We start from the raw sequence: 18117 nt of genomic DNA on the forward strand, positions 1-18117 counted from the left end.
TGCCCTGAGTTAAACTGCCCCTTTGAAGTTACCCCCAGAGGTGTGTACGGGGCCCCAGGAGGGCGAGTTTACCTGGGAGGGATTTGCACTAAAGAAGGACACGCATTCAGGAGTTGTGGGAGGCGGACTGACTGTGACGAGCACCCGAGGAGGCCTCAGTGTACCGTCCTCAACGGTGACCATGGAGAAGGGGTTCAAGATGGTGGACGGGGGGCCTGGTCATCCTCACCTGGGCTCAACCCTGGCTCCGCTCCCGCAGGCTTACCCGGAGACCATTGCACAAGGCCACCACTCCCCGGATGTAGAGGTGGTTCCAGCTCAGATCCAGCGACTGGAGCCCTACATTGATGGCTGAGGGAGGGGAGGGCGTCATCTCAGCGTCCCCCACCTCTCAGAGAACCCAGGCTCCGGGTTGGCCTGAGATCCATGAAATTGGGGGTAAGAATGGCTCAGTCCTCATGCAAAGCAGAACACTGAGGCAGCAACTTGTCAGTTATCCATTTAAACACAACATTACAAGGTGATTCCCAACGCCACAGCAGCATAGTGAGATACTCATACATTGCAGGTGGCAAGCACAGGATACACTCTGAACTGTCTGGTCACAGACATTTTCCTCCTAAAATCTGTTTGCTCCATCTCACGGCAATATCACCCCTGAGACTCTTCCTAAGGAGACAGTCTAGTGTGTAAGAAGAGTGACACACTTGCAGGTGTTTACCACGACGTCACTTACAAAAGTGAGGTTTGTGACTCACAGGGGAGGGGTAAAGCATAACACAAATATCCACCTGCTGGAAACTACACAGTCCTTAACACAGATGGAGACAGCCTGGGAAACAGGGGTTGTTTACATAGGGAGACTGTGGGGGGCATGGCGAGTTCTATCGTGGGCTATTTTCATGGAGACCTATGGGAGCAGTGGGGGCCCCAGAATGTCCATCCAGGGGAACTTTAGGGATACAGCCAGTGGAAGAGGGCCGACATCAGGCTTGTCTAGAAGTTGGGTGTGCACCGAAATTGGTTTTTAGACTTAAAGGTGCTTTTGATCACAGGCTGCACAGGGCTGGGAAAGCACTCTATTTAAACACGTCGCCACTGTCATTTTTATCTGGGGAGGGCGGATGTGCTGAGGACACTACTGGGAAGAGACGAAAGTGCTCTTGAAGGACACTGAGTGGGAGGAGCCGCCTTCAGGCCCAGGAGAATGTGTTTTTCTGTTTTGTTTCTTTATGGACAGAGCGTTCTGCACTGATCACGTCTTTCCCTTGTATCAGCCGCCAGGACAGACTCTCCCACACCACCGTCTGTCGTATTGAGGACAAACTTCTCTCCTGCTTTCATTCTCCCCCTGCCTGTCTCCCTCAATCTCTTCCTACCCGTCTTTCCTCTTTTGTGCCATGCCCCCCACTTAAGTTACACCTCGCACTCCTCCTCTTAAAAGACCACAAAATTAAAAGTTTAATTCTGTTCTCACCGCTTCCTAGCTATGTGACCTTAGACAGAAGGCAGAGATTCGTTCAGTCGTGTCTGACTCTTTGCGACCCCACAGACTGTAGCCTCCCAAGCTCCTCTGTCCATGGGATTCTCCAGGCAAGAATACTGGAGTGGGTTGCATGCCCTCCTCCAGGGGATCTTCCCAACCTAGGGCTCAAACCTGGTTCTTCCACATTGATGCAGATTCTTTGGCTTACTTATCCTTCCCTTACTTCTGTTTTCTTATCTATAACATGGGAATGTTAACCTTTACAAAGGCATTTTTTTTTTGGTAAAGATTGATGTAAAGAGCCTAGCGTGATGCCTGTCACATAGTAATCATCTTATATTTGGTAGCTTTAATACACAAAATTTTTTAAAAGCTGCATATGTAGTACGGTGACAACCATATTAAAACAGAAGTTAGTCTGTCTCATTTTAAATTTATGTTTTAAAATTTAATTTTAAAATGTTTGACAATTAGTTTTCAAAGGGAGACTCAAAATACCCAACAGTTCGTTTACACGCAGCTCTTCCGCTCCTTCCGCTCTAGCTGAAGATCTTGCCTCATTGTTTTGCTGAGGAGACGGCTCCAATGCGGGGAGAGAGCTTCGCCCCCCAAAATGCCGTCTCCGGCCCCACTGCCCCCACACCCGCTCTGGGGCTCCCCCTCGTTTCAGTGAATGAGGGTCCCCACTGCTCTCAGGCCACCCCTCCGTCTTCGTTACGGATACCTTCGCCTCCTGTCTTTTCCAGGACTTCGCTCCTATAATTATCTCCTTCTCCTTCCCCATCATCATTTTCTGTTTCGCTTCTTCCTATCAGCATTTCCCATCCTTGCAAACCTTCCTGGACTCTACGCCACCTGTCTTTCTGTTCCAGCCACGTCTCAGGGGAGCACCTGGAGTTGCTTGCATGGCCATTTCCACTTCTTTGCATCTCATTTTCAACTCAACCCACTCCAGCTGGGTTTGCATACTCCCTCACTAGTTATTTCCATGCTGGCAAGTCCTGTGGTCACTTTTCTGTCTTCTTATTTGACCTCTAAACAGTACTTCACCCAGCTGACCACCTCTCCCTTCTTGAAAATACTTCCCCCCATGTGGTTCCTTGGTAACTCACTTTCCCTGCTATTTGACTCATCACTCCCTCTCCAGCTCCTCTTCCTCCTCTGCTGCTGCTGCTAAATCGCTTCAGTCGTGTCCGACTCTGTGAGACCCCACAGACAGCGGCCTACCAGGCTCCTCCATCCCTGGGATTCTCCAGGCAAGAACACTGGAGTGGGTTGCCATTTCCTTCTCCAATGCATGAAAGTGAAAAGTGAAAGTGAAGTCGTTCAGTCTTGTCCGACTCTTTGCGACCCCATGGACTGCAGCCTACCAGGCTCCTCCGTCCATGGGATTTTCCAGGCAAGAGTACTGGAGTGGGGTGCCATTGCCTCCTCCTCTGTGACCCCTTAAAATGTTGGAGTGACCCCGGGGGCTGCAGGATGGCCCCCTACTCAACTCTGTCTGTACTTTTCGCCTGGACGACCTCATCTGGACACGTGACTTTAAATACATCACAAATATGTTTCCAATCCTGACCTATTCTCCATGCTTTAAACTGACCCAGCAAACCACCTTCCTGACATCTCCGTGTTGGCGTCAAATGGACATCGAAAGCCCTTCCTGGCCAAAAGCAGACACCTTGACTCCTAACTCCTGCCCCTTCGTACTGTGACTCCCTGAGTTTCCCCCACTGAGTAACCACCACCTCCGTCTCACCAGGAACTGAAACAAAAGAATCAGGAATCTATCTTTTCTCTCTCCCTTTTCCTCCCTCTTCACATCAGCAAGTCCTTTTGGCTTTACTTCCAGAGCATATTCTGAATCCATCCCCTCCGCGAGCCTCCTGGCTGAGCTCACGCTGTGGTTCTGTCCGGGTCTGGAACACCATGCCTCCCTCCTCCCCTCCTGTCCTCCTCGGATGCAGGAGTCACGGAGCGGGTCTGAGCCTCCCAGCTGTCCCTCATCATTCCCACGCGCACATCCTTCGTGACACGCCGTGCGTTGAACGAAACCCAGGTTCTGTGGGTGTCGTGGCTCCAACAACCCGACATGAGGGGCTGCCCGCCACCTCAAAGACCTCTCCCCCTTCCATTCTCCTCCCCCGTCCCCTGCGCTTCAGCCACACTGTCTGCCCAAGTTCCTCCAACAGGCTTTCTTCCTGGAAAGCTATATAGCACGGCTGTTTCTTCTTTTATATACAGGTTTCAGAAAAGAGCCACCTTCCCTGGGTGGTTTCCTCTCCCCTCCCCGTCTAGATTAGCACTCTGTCCCCACGGCTAGGAGTCCTCTCTGGTTCTACTCATTTCCCCAGGAGTGAACGTTTAGTTTTGTTTTTTTTAACCCCCCTTTTATAACACTTTTGTTATAATGAACCTCCTCGGACAGCTCTCTCTGTATGCATGAGACCTTCTCTGAGACACCGATAGAGGTGAACTGCGTCATAGAATATATTCATTTCCAATATATCACTAAATGTAGTCAAATTGTTCTCCAGAGTGCCTTTATCTAGCAGACTTGTGAGTGTCCCTATTTTTGGTTTGTTTTCACTTCCATTGATATTCTCTGATGGGAAATTGTTACAGCTCTGCTAGATGACAAAGGCGATCTGTTTGTGGTTTTCTTTTGCATGTTTTTAATTACTGAAGAGTGCAGACACTTGGTTTTCTTTGGTCACCGTCCATGTGCTTTGGCCAGTTTTTTTTTTTTTTTTTTTACTGGGCGTATTTATCACTGCCTAATTGAGCTAGAGGACCTTCCATCAGTATTCTGAACAGTGATCTTTTATATTTTACAAATGTCCTACATTTCTACTCCCTAACTAGTGCTTGTCTTCTATTATTGCCCCACAATTTCTTTTATCATCTGAAAGTTTTCAACTTTACTGTTGTCAAATGAATGAATCATTTTTCTTGCACTTTCTGCCCACTGTTTTGTTACAGTGTGCGCCCATTTCTGTTTAATAATCTTTAGCCTCCCTGAAGTCATCTCTCTGTATTACTTCTCATAGAAACAAGTTACTTCTATGTTATTCTAATCTAATCATTTTAAAGTGTTTTTACTTCCCACATTCAGATGTTTACTCCATTCAAAATGAATTTGGCGTATCGTTTACATTACTTTTTATAATCAGAACTTTCAATAACAATAAAAAAAAGGAGATGAGCTCTGACAAGCCATCCTACCCGACATCCCTCCCTTTTCCGGGCCCCTCCCTTCGCAGCAGGACTCACCTAGCATCTGCCCCAGGTACTCGCCTGCCTTATCACAGAAATGGTTGTGACTGAGATCCAGTGATTTAATTCTGTAATTGTTCTAGAAAAAGAAACAGTGCAGAGAGAGGTGATTTTTGTCTTCTCTGCCTTCTCTGCAAATGCCTCACTTGGAACATATGATGGGGGCCCGCGTATGCTGAAAATTAAGTAGGCTAGTGTTCTTAGACGGAGGACAGTTCATTTCCTGTAAAACAGTTGATGACTGCTGGGAGAATTTAGCACCGTCCAAACAGTCCTACCACTTGCTGAGGCTTTCGATAGGACTGGAGTCTGAACACTCAGCAGCTCCCTACACCAGGCAAGTGGCCTCACTCCTTCCTGATGCTCAGAGCCACCCATGTCCCAGCAGCATCGCTCATGGGGCTGGCTGCACCCGCACCCCTGGCTTCTTACCGACAAGGCTTGACAGAACAGTTCTGCAGATTCTTCCTTGAAGTTATTTCCTGCAGTGAAGGGAGGGGGCATTAGCAGTGTTCTTCAGACTAAGGCTCCCTAACCCTCCATATCCTAGTCCTGCCAGTTTCTTGCCTTTGGAATAGTCGGACATAGAGATGGTGGCAAGTCCAGCAAGGACGCACTGTGTAGCACGTGGAACTCGGCTCAGTGTTGCAGCCTGGATGGGCGGGGGGTTTGGGCAAATGCTTGAAGCAGTGTTTGGGCATAGAGGCACACACAGGAAGAAAGGCAGCTCATTACCATCTCTTTAATGCTCCTTCCCTTCTCTCTCTGCCATGACTCTGCAGGGAGTTTCAAGAGTTGGTACACCATGCCCTGTACATCCACTGATAGCATCAACCCCTGGCCTTGTGCCTAAACTCTGTGATGTTCTAAAAATGCTAATTCAAGTCTAAGCAGCAGAGCTGGGACTGGAGAGATGAATGAAGCACTTACCGTGCGTGCAAAATCGAACAGGTGCCAAAAATCTCGGTAATCGCAATGAATAACATCTTAATAGTTTAAAATCCAAATCAGTGCAAAAACATCTATGATGAACCAAAGTTTAAATAAAAGCAGGATCTGACCCTATACTTTACTCCAATCTGTCCCTGTGGGATTCTATGCTTTATTTAAAGTGTTGTTATTTTCCTTCACCCATGGATTTATCTTTGTATTAATTCTGGCTTTTAAAAATGTTGCTTTAAGATGTTATTTACTTGGTTACTGAGTTTTTTGTTGCCCCTTAAGTTCTGTGGCTGAAGCAAGTGCCTTTCTTGTCTTATCCTAGCCCTGGCCCTGCTAAGGAATCCATTGATAAAACATTGGTGATTTGGGGGGAATAGGTGACACAAATTCCTATCCCCAAATTTCTCCTTTGAAAGCTTAATAAACCGCATGTTTCTAGCACTCAAAAGGTGCTTGGCACCTAGCAGGTGCTCAGTTAATCCTGAAGGAATGAATGAATCACTGAGGCACAAATACTTTCTTGGTTGTTGCTGGCACCGGTGGAGTGAAATGAGATGACGATCGAGTCAATGTATAAACTCGTGCAATCTGTTTCTCAAATTGCTGTAGTCATACAATTTGTTACCTGTCCTGCGTCGGCTGTAAGAAATTATTTGGAAGAGAGATGAAAAATACAGACTCTTAGGCTTTCCCCCTAAAGATTCTGACTTAGCAGCCTGGGATAGGGCTGGGAAGTTTGTATTTTTGCAAAGAACTTTCTGGATTAATGTTATATTAGAGGTCTTAGCCAATACAACCAAAAAAACTCTCCAGGAGCCATAAATATTGGAAAGAAGAGACAAAAACGTCCATTGTTTGCAGACATTATCATCTACACAAATAATTCAAGAATATTAACAAAATGTCAGAACTAGTAAGATAATTCAATAAAATGATTTGACAATAGGCTCAACATACAAAAATTAATAGCGCTCATACATACCAGCAATATGTAATTAGAAAAAGTGGTAGAAAAAACATTCTGTTCTCATAAGAATGCAATGATAAAGGCCTAGACATAAAGCTAATCTGAAATATGCATGACTAATAATGAAATAAAACTATAACAATTTATTGAAGAACATAAAAAAACCTGATGAAACCAAGTTCTTAAATGAAGTTGTTCAATATTTTGAATATGTCAGTTCTTTCCTGAATTAATCTAGAATATTAACTATGCTGCTGCTGCTGCTGCTAAGTCACTTCAGTCATGTCCGACTCTGTGTGACCCCATAGACGGAAGCCCACCAGGCTCCCCCATCCCTGGGATTCTCCAGGCAAGAACACTGGAGTGGGTTGCCATTTCCTTCTCCAATGTGTGAAAGTGAAAAGTGAAAGTGAAGTCGCTCAGTCGTGTTCGACCCTTAGCGACCACACGGAATGCAGCCTACCAGGCTCCTCCATCCATGGGATTTTCCAGGCAAGAGTACTGGAGTGGCTTGCCATTGCTTTCTCCGAGAACATTAACTATAACTCCACCCAAAATCCCAATAAGTTTTTTTTTAATAGAACTTGACAAAATGATTTTAAAATTCACCTGGAGGAGAAACTGTCCAGGAATAGCCAAGGTTACTTTGAAAAAGGTCAAACTTTGTCCACTCAAATAATCAAACATTATTGTTGTTTAGTCGCTAAGTCACGTATGACTCTTTTGCAGTCCCATGGACTGCAGCCTGCCAGGTTCTGTCAATGGGATTTCCCAGGTCGGAATACTGGAGTGGGTTGCCGTTTTCTTCTCCAGGGTATTTTCTCAACCCAGGGATCAGAACCTGTGTCTCCTGCATTGTAGGAGGATTCTTGCACTGCAGAGCCACTGGGGAAGCTCAAAACATATTAAAATATCTAATATAAGCATATAACATAAGTATAAAACTAATATATTGAATATTACATACTTGATGTATTTTATAAATTTTAACTAATTATAACATATTATAATTTTAATATTTTAAACAAATACGAAAACGGTACAATGTTGACATAGAAATAAATGAATGAAATGTGATAGAGACTCTAGAAAGGAATCTATATTTATATGGCAATTTAATATATGATGGACTTCTCTGGTGGCTCAGATGGTAAAGAATCCGCCCGTAACGCATGAGACCTAGGATCGATCCCTGGGTCGGGAAGCTCCCCTGGAGAAGGGAATGGCTGCCCACTCCAGTATTCTTGCCTGGAGAACTCCATGGTCACAGGAGCCTGGTGGGTCCATGGGGTTGCAAAGAGTCGGACATGACTGACTAACACACACTTTAATAATATATGTTAAAATGGCATTCAAGTTAGTCAGCAAAGGATAAGATATTCAATTAATGAAGCTGGGCACCTGGCTATGAATTTTAGCCAGGTGAAAATAACATGTATGATTTCTACCTAATGCCATGAACAAAAATAAATTCCAGATATATTGAAGATCTATGTGGGAAAAAAAATTACAAAAATATTTGAAGAAAATAAAATACATTAAAATCTGAAGTAGGAAACAGTTTTTAAGCAAGACTACAAAAATCAAAACCGTAAAAGAAAAGACTGATGAACCTGATAACAGTAAATATACAAACTTTCACATAAGAAAGCGCCAGGCCCGAGTGCTAAGTTGCTTCAGTGGTGTCTGACTCTCTGCTACCCCAGGGACTGTAGCCCACCAGGCTCCTCTGTCCACGAAATTCTCCAGGCAAGAATATGGAGGGGGTTGCCATTTCCTTCTCCAGGGGATCTTCTCCACTCTGGGACTGAACCTGTGTCTCTTACGTCTCCTGTATTGGCAGGCAGATTCTTAACCACTAGTACCACCTGGGAAGCCCTGCATAGGCTCACCTGAAAGCTGAAGACTGAAAAGCGAGGAGGTGTTATTCTGGAGGAACTCGGAGAGGATTCTGGCCCCCTCCAAGCCGAGACCATTGTCGGAAACATTCTAAAAGGCAAGAGAACACTTCTGTATGTAAAAGAAGTTAACCAATGATGGGGGCTGGGGGCTTACTTGAGGCCTGTCCTAAGGGAAGGTTGGGGTAGAGAGAGCAGGTGTTAGGTCAAAGGACTGGAAGGGTTAGGGAGGTTAAAAGGAGGAGGAGGAGGAGGAGGAGAAAGAGGTGAGGAGGAGGAAAGGATCCCTGGTTTTCTGATGTTTCATGGCGAGGCCCTAGGCTGGTCTCAGTTCTCTGAAGCTGACCTCAAAGACTTCCCCCACCTCCCCAGTTTCGCCCTGGTATTTTACATAAGCACATTGCACTTTTTTTTTTTTTTTTTTTAAAACCTAAGACAACTATTTGGAGGGTTTAGTATGAAACAACTGAAAAACAAGTTAAGAGTAAGCAATTATTGTAATTCCCTTCATTGGTTCCTGAAGCATGAATTACTGTCCTTGGAAGTTGGGGTATAAATGCACACAGTCCATTCAGGCTGGTGGGAGGGACGTTATATAACTTCATCTTTATAATCTTGGTCTTTTTTTTCTCCTTATTTTTTCAAGTTTTAACACTGTAGTAAAATAGACATAACACAATGTTTGCCATCCTAACCATTTTGAAGGGGACAGCTCAGTGGGCTGAAGTACTTTCACGCTGGTGTCCAACCATCACCATCATCTATCTCTGGACACATTGTATTTTATGAAATTATCTCGTGACTTTAGTTTCTTTAAGAAAGTTCACGGGAAGGCAACTCTGAAGAAGTTTGTCCATTTAGGGACTTGTGAGGTCAGATGGAAATAGGTTCTCAGGGTTTCCTATGCCCACGGGGAACGCAGAGTCCCTGGTCAGCCTCTTAGTGTGGAACCTCCTCTGAGAAGTCACTTCTAGTGGGGAGGAGCCCGCGGATTGACAGCAGAAAGCCTGGAGGTTGGGCTTGGGTGGGGACCCCTGGCCTGTCTCGGGTGAACTCTGAGACCCTGAGTGTGGAGGTGGGATCAGGCAGAACGGGGCACAGCACCAGCTCCTGCAGGTAGTAGTTTTCCTGCAGCATCTCCACCAGGCTCAAGATGCCCTCCTGCATGATGCAGTTGTCCGCCAGCTCCAGCGTGAGGACAGTTGTGTTGGACTTCAGCCACCACAAGGGGAGGCGGGGAGAGAGAAAGATGGATGGTGATAGAGTCAGTTCCCTGCCTTTGCCCAGAACCCATCACCCCTCCTGGCTATGTCAGAGGGTATGGAGGTGCAGGCTAGCAGTTCTGGAGGAGCGGCTAGCAACAGGAGAATAAGGCAGGGGAACTGCCACCCTCCATGAGTTTTGTTTTGGGGTTGTTGCTTCGTCACTAAGTCCTGTCCGACTCTTTGAGACCCCCGGTGGACCGCAGCCCGCCAGGCTCCTCTGTCCATGGGATTTCCCAGGCAAGAGTACTGGAGGGGGTTGCCATTTCCCTAGTCCAGGGGATCTTCTTGACCCAGGGATCGAACCCGTGTCTTCTGCTTTGGCAGGTGGGTTTTTCACCACTGACCCACCAGGGAAGTTTTGCTAGGACATGCTTCTTCTGGGCACCTCCCTCCCCAGAAAGGGATTCCCAGGGGGGATTTAGAAGAGGGACATGACAACAGAGTCCTGCACAGGGGAAGGCACAAGGGTGAGGGGAACAGAGGCCTGTGACCTACTCCAGGATTAAGGAGAACGTGATACATTTCAGTTCAGTTCAGTCGCTCAGTCATGTCCAACTCTTTGTGACCCCATGGACTATAGCACGCCAGGCCTCCCTGATACATTTAAGAAGGGTATTTAAGCCTAACACTCTCCTGGGCCATCTTGCTCAGAGGCCTCTCTTCTAGTTTAGGCTTAAGGTTTATCTGGACTCTCTGACAGTCAGGATGTTGCCTCAAGGCTGTTTGGAGGGAACTGGAGCTTAAATCCTTTCCTAATTAATTTTTATTGGCGTATAATTGCTTTACAATGTTGTGTTAGCCTGTGCTGTACAGCAGAGTGTATCAGCTCTACCCCTCTTTTTTGGAGTTCCTTCCCACGTAGGTCACTAGAGAGCATTCAGTGGAGCTCCCTGTGCAACACAGTACGGTATCGTTAGTTATCTATTTTATACACGGTTTCAATAGTGTATATATGGCAATGCCAATCTCCCAATTCTTCCCCACGCCCTTCTCCTTTGGTACTGATACGTATTAGAACCTAAATCTTAAATAAATATCTACATCCAAGCTAGTCTGCATTCCCACAGGGAACAAGGCAAGTGGAAATGACTAGCATTGCAGCAAGAGGGACTGGGGTTAGCTCTAACCAGAACTTCCATCCTTCCCTTCCCCGCCTCGTTCCCTGTGCAGAAAGGCAGAGAGAACAGATTCATCTTTGGATTTGAGCACTTTCGAAGTGCCCAAGCCGTGAGAGAAGTAGAATGTGCTAAGAGCTCTCCTCCCAAGCAAGGGGAGAGTGCCACAAAGTGAACTACAGCCACGCAGGAAGGTCCCCCGGGGCCCTCAGGGAGCGTCTTCTGGCCTCAGCTCTCTGTGGGGAGGGGGTGGTGGTAGCAAAGTTCAGCTGGGCTCAAAGGCAAGTGAGATGGCTCAGGGGGCCTCCAAGTCTAGGTGTCGTTCAGCAGAAACTGGGACTGAAGGACCACTTTCAGAGTCGTCCTGGGCGCCAGCACTGTGCGTGGTGCAGCAGGTGGGCCCCATCGCCAAGTCCATCCACATTCATTTCACAGGGGCGAGTATGTATTTGTCACCCTCTGTGCCAGCTGCCGAGGAAACAGGGATAAACAGAAACCAGCCCTCCTCTGCAGGGTTCCACAGCCCACTAAGTCCAGGGGCATGGAGATTGGTGGAGGAGGGATAGATCCCAAGAAGTATGAAAATGACCCCTCCTATCGGGGCGCTCTTCATCTAAGCCAGGGGAGAGCACGATGTGTGAGAAGTTCAACTGTACCGGAGATATCAGTAATAATTAAAAGTTCAGTTCATGGGAATGTCACAGTGATTAATTGTCAAATGGGTGATACAGAGAATCAGGGAAGAAAAACTCCCCCTAAACAGAAACTGCTGTTCCTGAGAGCCAAGTGGCCCAAGTCCTGAGTGGATTTCATTATATTCCATTTTTTTTTCCCATGAAGCTCATGAGGTAATGGTGCATTCCTAACACTTCATTAATCAGTCTTTCAACGCTCCATAAATTTCAAGATGGCTTTGTTCTTTCTCTGCTCTTCCCTCCCTTCCCTTCTCCTCCCCAGGGTCACGTTCAGTGACTTCTTAATGAGCATGCACTAAGTGCAAATGCTGTTATAGATCCAAAAATGAGTGCTTTTTTTAAAAAAAATCAAACTTTTTCTTTACTGTCCTAACTGAACAAACAGCGTTATGCTGACATACACCTGTTACATTGTTTTCCTGAGATGGAGTCAGTGTTGCATACCATCAATTATAAATACTAACTCTATATAGTAAGTTCAAGGTCAAGTCCTTGTTCACTCATGCCAAACTGAGCAAGAACATTATTCCTGTGAGAAAACAGGATTCACTCTGCAGTGTGATCTTGAAGAATTACACCTAATATTGCAAAAGGCAGACGTGGCATGGAATGGCTCAGTAATGAACTCATTTAGCGCAAAGGTGAGCTTCGGAATGGAGACCCAGCTGATATTTTGTCTTGTGTTTTTGCACTAGCATTTGGGCCCTAGCCCAGATCAGTTGCTTTCCCAGTGTCCACAGCCTTGTGCCTTTGTTTCCTGGATATGAAAGAGCACAGACTTTCAAGGTCCGGGTCTCTAGTAACCTCCTTCCTAGGAGGTAATGGGCATCTACGCCTATTGGAGAAATAGCTGATAGTCATGAAGAGTCTGGGATTCCAGGTGGCTCAGTGGTAAACAGGAGAAGGCAATGGCAGCCCACTCCAGTACTCTTGCCTGGAAAATCCCATGGATGGAGGAGCCTGGTAGGCTGCAGTCCATGGGGTCGTGAAGTGTTGGACACGACTGAGCGACTTCCCTTTCACTTTTCATTTTCATGCATTGGAGAAGGAAATGGCAACCCACTCCAGTGTTCTTGCCTGGAGAATCCCAGGGACGGAGGAGCCTGGCAGGCTGCAGTCCATGGGATCACAAATGAGTTGGACATGACTAAGCAACTAAACAATAACATGCAGAACCTAGGGCAAGGTGGGCAAAGAGGTTGCAACTCAGGTCCCACAGTAGGGTTCTCTGACTGTTGGGCCCACCACCCTGTCAAGCCCCCACCTCTGCTGGGCTTCACGTGCCCCCACTGGCATGCTCACCACCAGGGCTATAGCAATAGCCTTGGTTCCGCTGGGGCCCAGCCCATGGTGGTTGAGGTTTATGTAGGACTCCTCCATGTTCCGGATGAAGTAGGAGACGGGCACCACGCCCACCAGTTTGCAGGCCTCCAGGTACAGCTCCTTTTGTCCAGTGGTGAAAAATTTCTCGGTATCTGCAGAAAAAAAGATGCAAGAGGAAGAAGCAGAGTTTCTCTTCTTCCTTTGCCTTATCTTCCTGCTAACCCAGACCACGTTTGATTCTGACTGGTGTGCTCTCTGCCTAAGGGTCTGATCCTGTGTGTGTATGTTCCAGTTCCAATTGGAAGGTCAGCCTGTGGTGGGAGACTCTGACTCCAGAAAACCCCAGGGGGACGTCTCCCTTTGGGTAAGAGAGAAGCTCTCTGGTTTTAGACTCCAAACTACCTGGAAGAAACGATGTGCTTCACTCCCACCTTCCCAGGTTGACTGAGCAAGGGTGCGGAAGGATGGCCTTAAGGACGTGTGAGCCCGTCTGTGCCCACCTGGGGGCGCCTTTGAAAGGCCAGCCAGACACAAAGCTGGCGGTTTGCTGACAGCTGAGGGAGTTTCCACTGCAGTTTTAGTTTCACTGTGCTCAGTTGTGTCTGACTCTTCTGTGATCCTATGGACTGCAGCCCACCAAGGTCCTCTGTCCATGGCATTTTCCAGGCAAGAACACTGGAGTGGGTTGCCATTTCTTCCTCCAGGGGATCGTCCCGACCCAGGGGTCGAACCTGCATCTCTGTGTCTCCTGCATCGGCAGGTGGATTCTTTACCACTAGTGCCACCTGGGAAGCCTTTAGTTTCATTACCACTGTTAAAAGGTGAGCCTCAAAGTTTTATGAAAGATTTAGAGAACTCCCAACTAGAAAAAGCCCAAGTAGGACGCAGTGGGCTTCTGCACATGCAAGAATAGAGAGATCACCAAATCCCTTGGAAACAAATAAGCTTGGGGGCTGGGGGCTGAGTTCCTTGGACTGTAGACCATCCTGGCTAGTGGGCAGCTGGCAGTGGGCCTCCCTGGATTCTGGATGCCCCATGACCCTGTCCTCATTAAATAAGCTCCACTGATGCAGGGCTTCCCAGGGCCAGCTGGGGTCTAAGCCAGCATCTGTTTTCCCTTCACATCCCTGGGCGGGGTTGGCCAACTCACCCTAAACATTTCTAAGATGGACAACGAAAGCCTTGTTGGTGGAAGGACAACGTCTTTGCAAGCAAGTTGATTTTATAGGCACAGCTACAAATTGGCCTTCTTTTCCCGGTGATTGTAGACCAGGGGGTTTTCTGAGCTTCAGCACTATGGACATTTTGAATTGGATAATTCTCTTCTTTGAGGGACTGTTACATGCAGTGTAAAATATTTAGCAGGATGCTTTTCTTCATACTTTTTTTTTGGCTATGCCATGTAACGTGTAGGATCTTTCCCAACCAGGGATTGAACCCTGGTGCTCCCTGCAATGGGAGCATGGAGTCAACCACTGGACCACCAGGGAAGTCCCTGAGCAAGATTCTTGGTCTCTACCCATGAGATTCAAGTAGCATCTCCCCGGTCACAGTTTGCCAAGTGGCTCTTGGGGTGCAAAATAGACTGCAAAATAGAGTAACATCCCTCTTCTCTCTCTTCTGTAGCCTCTCCACCAGCTTGCTATTCCTGCCCGGGCTCCTGTCTCGGGCCGTCGCGGGAGAGACTTCCTGCCCTCGCGGGAGAGACTTCCTGCCCCATCCTCAGCATCTCAGTGTCAGCTGTAGGGGGTGCTAGAAACTGGAGGAGCTGAGCCCTGAGTTTCCGTCCAACACAGAACTATGGGGCCCACATTCAGTCCTTAGAGGTTCCTGTTTGCCCAAGCAGGATAGGTAACCCCCAGATTTGTCCTTGGAACTCACTCTCCTCTGTTGCAGTCCGCTGACCACTTCTAGCTGTATGCACTACAGTTATATTTTAGAGGCTGTTTGCAACAGTGTTATCACTTGCTGGCCATGGGTGTGGGGAGGGGGAAAGAGATAGGAGCCAGAAACTGGGAAGCAACGTCCATCGTTTCTGACACCCCTCTGACCTTGTAAAATTGGGTGTTGCAATCGGCGTCAGCAGCAACCTTGAAGTGGGAAAGAAGTTAGAAAAGGAACAACAGGATTCCCCGGGGGGTGGCAGGAGGAGGTCTGTGTTGAGGGTGAGGTTGTAGGTTGACTCTGGCGGGGAGGTGACCGTGTAGGGGAGCCACACAGCTGAATTCGGCAGAACAGCCTCGCCTGCATGTCTCCAGCCACTGATCACAGTGCACCCCCCAGCTCCGGAACACAGGAGAGGACGGGGTTCAGTTTGGGAAGTCTGAGGCCAGCCCATCAGGCGGGGCCAGCATTGTTCTGGCTCTGCTTTCTGTGTCCTTCTTCCGCACCCCCTTCCTTGGGGGAACCGGGAGGGAGGAGAGGGTGGAGATGATGTTTGCAATAACCCTCAGCCAGAGCCCCCTCCCCATACCCAGACATGCTTGGATTTGTTGAAGGGAAATGTGGGGCCCTCGACTGGGGGTAACAAGAACTCTGTGAGAAGAGCAAAGTCGCCAGCCTGCCAGACGGGCCCCAGATCCTCCAGGGGCCCCAGGGATATGGCACACGGAGGGCGGATGGACCAGTGAGGTGAGCATGGGGTCAGCAGATGCTGGCAGGTTTCTTGGCCACTCGCGCAGTCTTTCTAAACCTCAGTTTTCTCCCCTGTAAAAGGCAGGTAATAACGCCCACCTCCTGAAACTGGTGCAAAGGTGACATACAGGCCACTTGTGGACACATGCAGAGAACCGGAAGCCCCTGCCCTTTTATTGGTCCAGCTTTCAACAAGCTGATGCCATGGGCATGGGGTAGCGGCGACCGCCACCGCCGGCCAGTCTCGAGGAGGATGAGGCCTAAGGCTGAGCACAGCCACATTCCCCACAGCACGTCCCTCAGGGCAGGGGCCGATCTCTGCAGCTTCTGAGCAGGCAGGCGAGCCACCCCACACCCCTCAAAGGCCTACACTCACCTTCAATTTCAAGATCTGTCTCTGAGCTCTCCCGGGCTGATTTCTCTTTTTCAGCAGCCACGGGGGCTTCAGCCTCACAGTAGAGTGTTTCGTCACTGCTCTGCGGTGCAGACACGCTGTCCCTCTCATCTGGAAGAAAAACTCAGCTCCTTGATTCTGGAAACGAAAGCCATCAATCGGCCTTTCCCGTGGAGGCCAGCACTGGCCTTCCTGCCCCTCTGTTTCACTTGATAACCCGACCTGGGTCTTGGCTGCAGCCACAGACCCCAGCCTTATACGGCTCAAGAGTGCCCTCAGCCCTGTTGGGGGGCCCTCACCCTACGAGCCCTCCCTGTGCTGACACCAAGCAGCCTCCTGTGCTAACTGCCCTTCATGTTTTCAGGAGGCTTGCCCCGTCTCAGCCCCTGGGTTGGGCCAGCCTTGGACACTGACTACTTGCTCCCTCTTTTCCTTCTTCGTGGCTTGGGTGGGGTTCAGGGTCTGCTTTACTCTTTCAGAGAAAGGACATGTACGGATGCGGAGGCTTCTTCATTGGCAGGCACAGAGGGCAAGGGACAGGGCAGGTGACTTGGGTCAAATGTAAAATAAAACGGAACAGAAGCAGTCTCAGGGAACCAGAGGGCTAACTTGATTCCTAAGGATTTGACCTAGCTTCTCTTCCTTCCAATCCAAATTTATGACCACGCGGAAGGAAGAGATTACAAATCTCCCTGGGGTTGAGGGGTTGAGATGAATTGCTGTGATTAAATACATGAGTCCTGGGATTTCCTCACACCAGTCCCCTGCACTTGCTAGATGGGACTTTTCTGTCCCTGGGCCTCTGATCAGGAACCAGTCCTGGGCTCCTTCCTACAAGCCACACACAAAGGTAGGGCTAGTCATGCCATGTCAGCAGGATGCAAAGGTCTGGGGAAGCCAGGTTGCACCACCAGGTGGCCTGTCAAAACTCAACCAATCTACTCTTTTAGGTGGGCTGAGCATTCATGGCAGGGGTCGCAAGTTTTGACCACCCAGGTTCTAAGAGAGTGGGGTTCCACACGAGCTCACGGAGATCTGTGTCTCTCAGCCCTTGTCCACAGACCCATGCTCCAACATTTACTTCCCAGCCTGTAAGTCAAGGTCTGTGTGACAAGGAGTGGAAATATTAGTAGCAGTGGTCTGACACTTAAAAGACATACAGCAGCTTAGCCATCAAAGATAGCTATCAAAAAGTGATGGTGTCTTAATTTCTTCACTACACAATGTTGGAATTCCATCCAACCAGTGGAATGTTGCTAACTGTTGAACTGGCTCTCCAGAAAAAAAAATCCTGATTCGTTAGCCAACGTAATGATGTAAATATTCCCAACATGGCGGATTCCCAACTACCAACATGATATTAACCAGCTCACAGAATGAAAATTAAAGTCAGCTAGAGCTGGTATGAGCCAGTTCTAGCCCAGCATTGCATGCAACTCTCTCGCTCCCTGTTTGGCCAGCCCTGCAGTCATCACACATTATCCCAAATCTATAGGGTCCCACGAGAAGAGGGAAGAGGGCTTCTGGGTCTGCACAGTCATTAGGCATTACACTTGAGGCAGCCAGAAGGGCCTGAGTGGTGAGACATGGGACGCATTTTCACCTTTTGTCTCAAGCTCAAGAGGTTCATCATTGTCCATGGTGCCAGGGCCCTCTCGGGGGCCGCTGCCAGCTTCTTGCCACCCTTCTTCTGCTTCCCTAAGAAGCTACCGGTCCATTCACCTCTGTCTCAAAGTTTATGTACCCTGCCCTCAGCCAGACAGATCTTAGGCAGGGAGCCTGTAGTTATCTTTCCATGCCAGCAAGCCCTGGGGAGAGTGGGGTTTGGTGGGACGTGCCTGGATTTGACCCCAACTCTGTCTGGGAGAGGGAGCTACTTCCTAGGATCATCAGGGAGAGAGGTATAGCTCTATTCCTGGGAGCCCTGTTGAAAGGATGCCCACCCACCTGCAACTTTATGACTTAGGACCCACTTTCATTTCGTCTTCAGCATTCCATGACCTCACGCCGTCATTGTGATCCACAAGGGTAGACGTGGCAACAGCGAGCCTCCCGCCCTCTTGGTGACCCTGGCAGTCATCTTTTCTCTTATGTCCACTGGGGCCAAGCCCAGGCTTGGTGGTGA

General features: G+C 48.4%; 1 protein-coding gene across 1 annotated transcript in view; it reads right to left on the reverse strand.

Annotated features, from left to right (window-relative positions):
- LRRC74A (leucine rich repeat containing 74A) overlaps window positions 1-17632 on the reverse strand; it is a 31054-nt gene extending 13422 nt beyond the window's left edge. Inside the window, exons 1-8 of the mRNA XM_088840276.1 lie at window positions 17596-17632; window positions 15975-16103; window positions 12944-13116; window positions 9671-9778; window positions 8561-8657; window positions 5192-5241; window positions 4757-4838; window positions 266-351 (exon numbers count right to left, since the gene is read on the reverse strand). Coding sequence (XP_088696402.1) covers window positions 266-351; window positions 4757-4838; window positions 5192-5241; window positions 8561-8657; window positions 9671-9778; window positions 12944-13116; window positions 15975-16103; window positions 17596-17632 — 762 coding nt within the window. The remainder of the gene's footprint in view (window positions 1-265; window positions 352-4756; window positions 4839-5191; window positions 5242-8560; window positions 8658-9670; window positions 9779-12943; window positions 13117-15974; window positions 16104-17595) is intronic.
- Between the last annotated feature and the right edge of the window lie 485 nt (window positions 17633-18117).

Source organism: Moschus berezovskii, chromosome 9 (genome assembly GCF_049115385.1).
Source record: "Moschus berezovskii isolate FMDL1 chromosome 9, NW_MosBer_1.0, whole genome shotgun sequence".
Classification (NCBI taxonomy): domain Eukaryota; kingdom Metazoa; phylum Chordata; class Mammalia; order Artiodactyla; family Moschidae; genus Moschus; species Moschus berezovskii.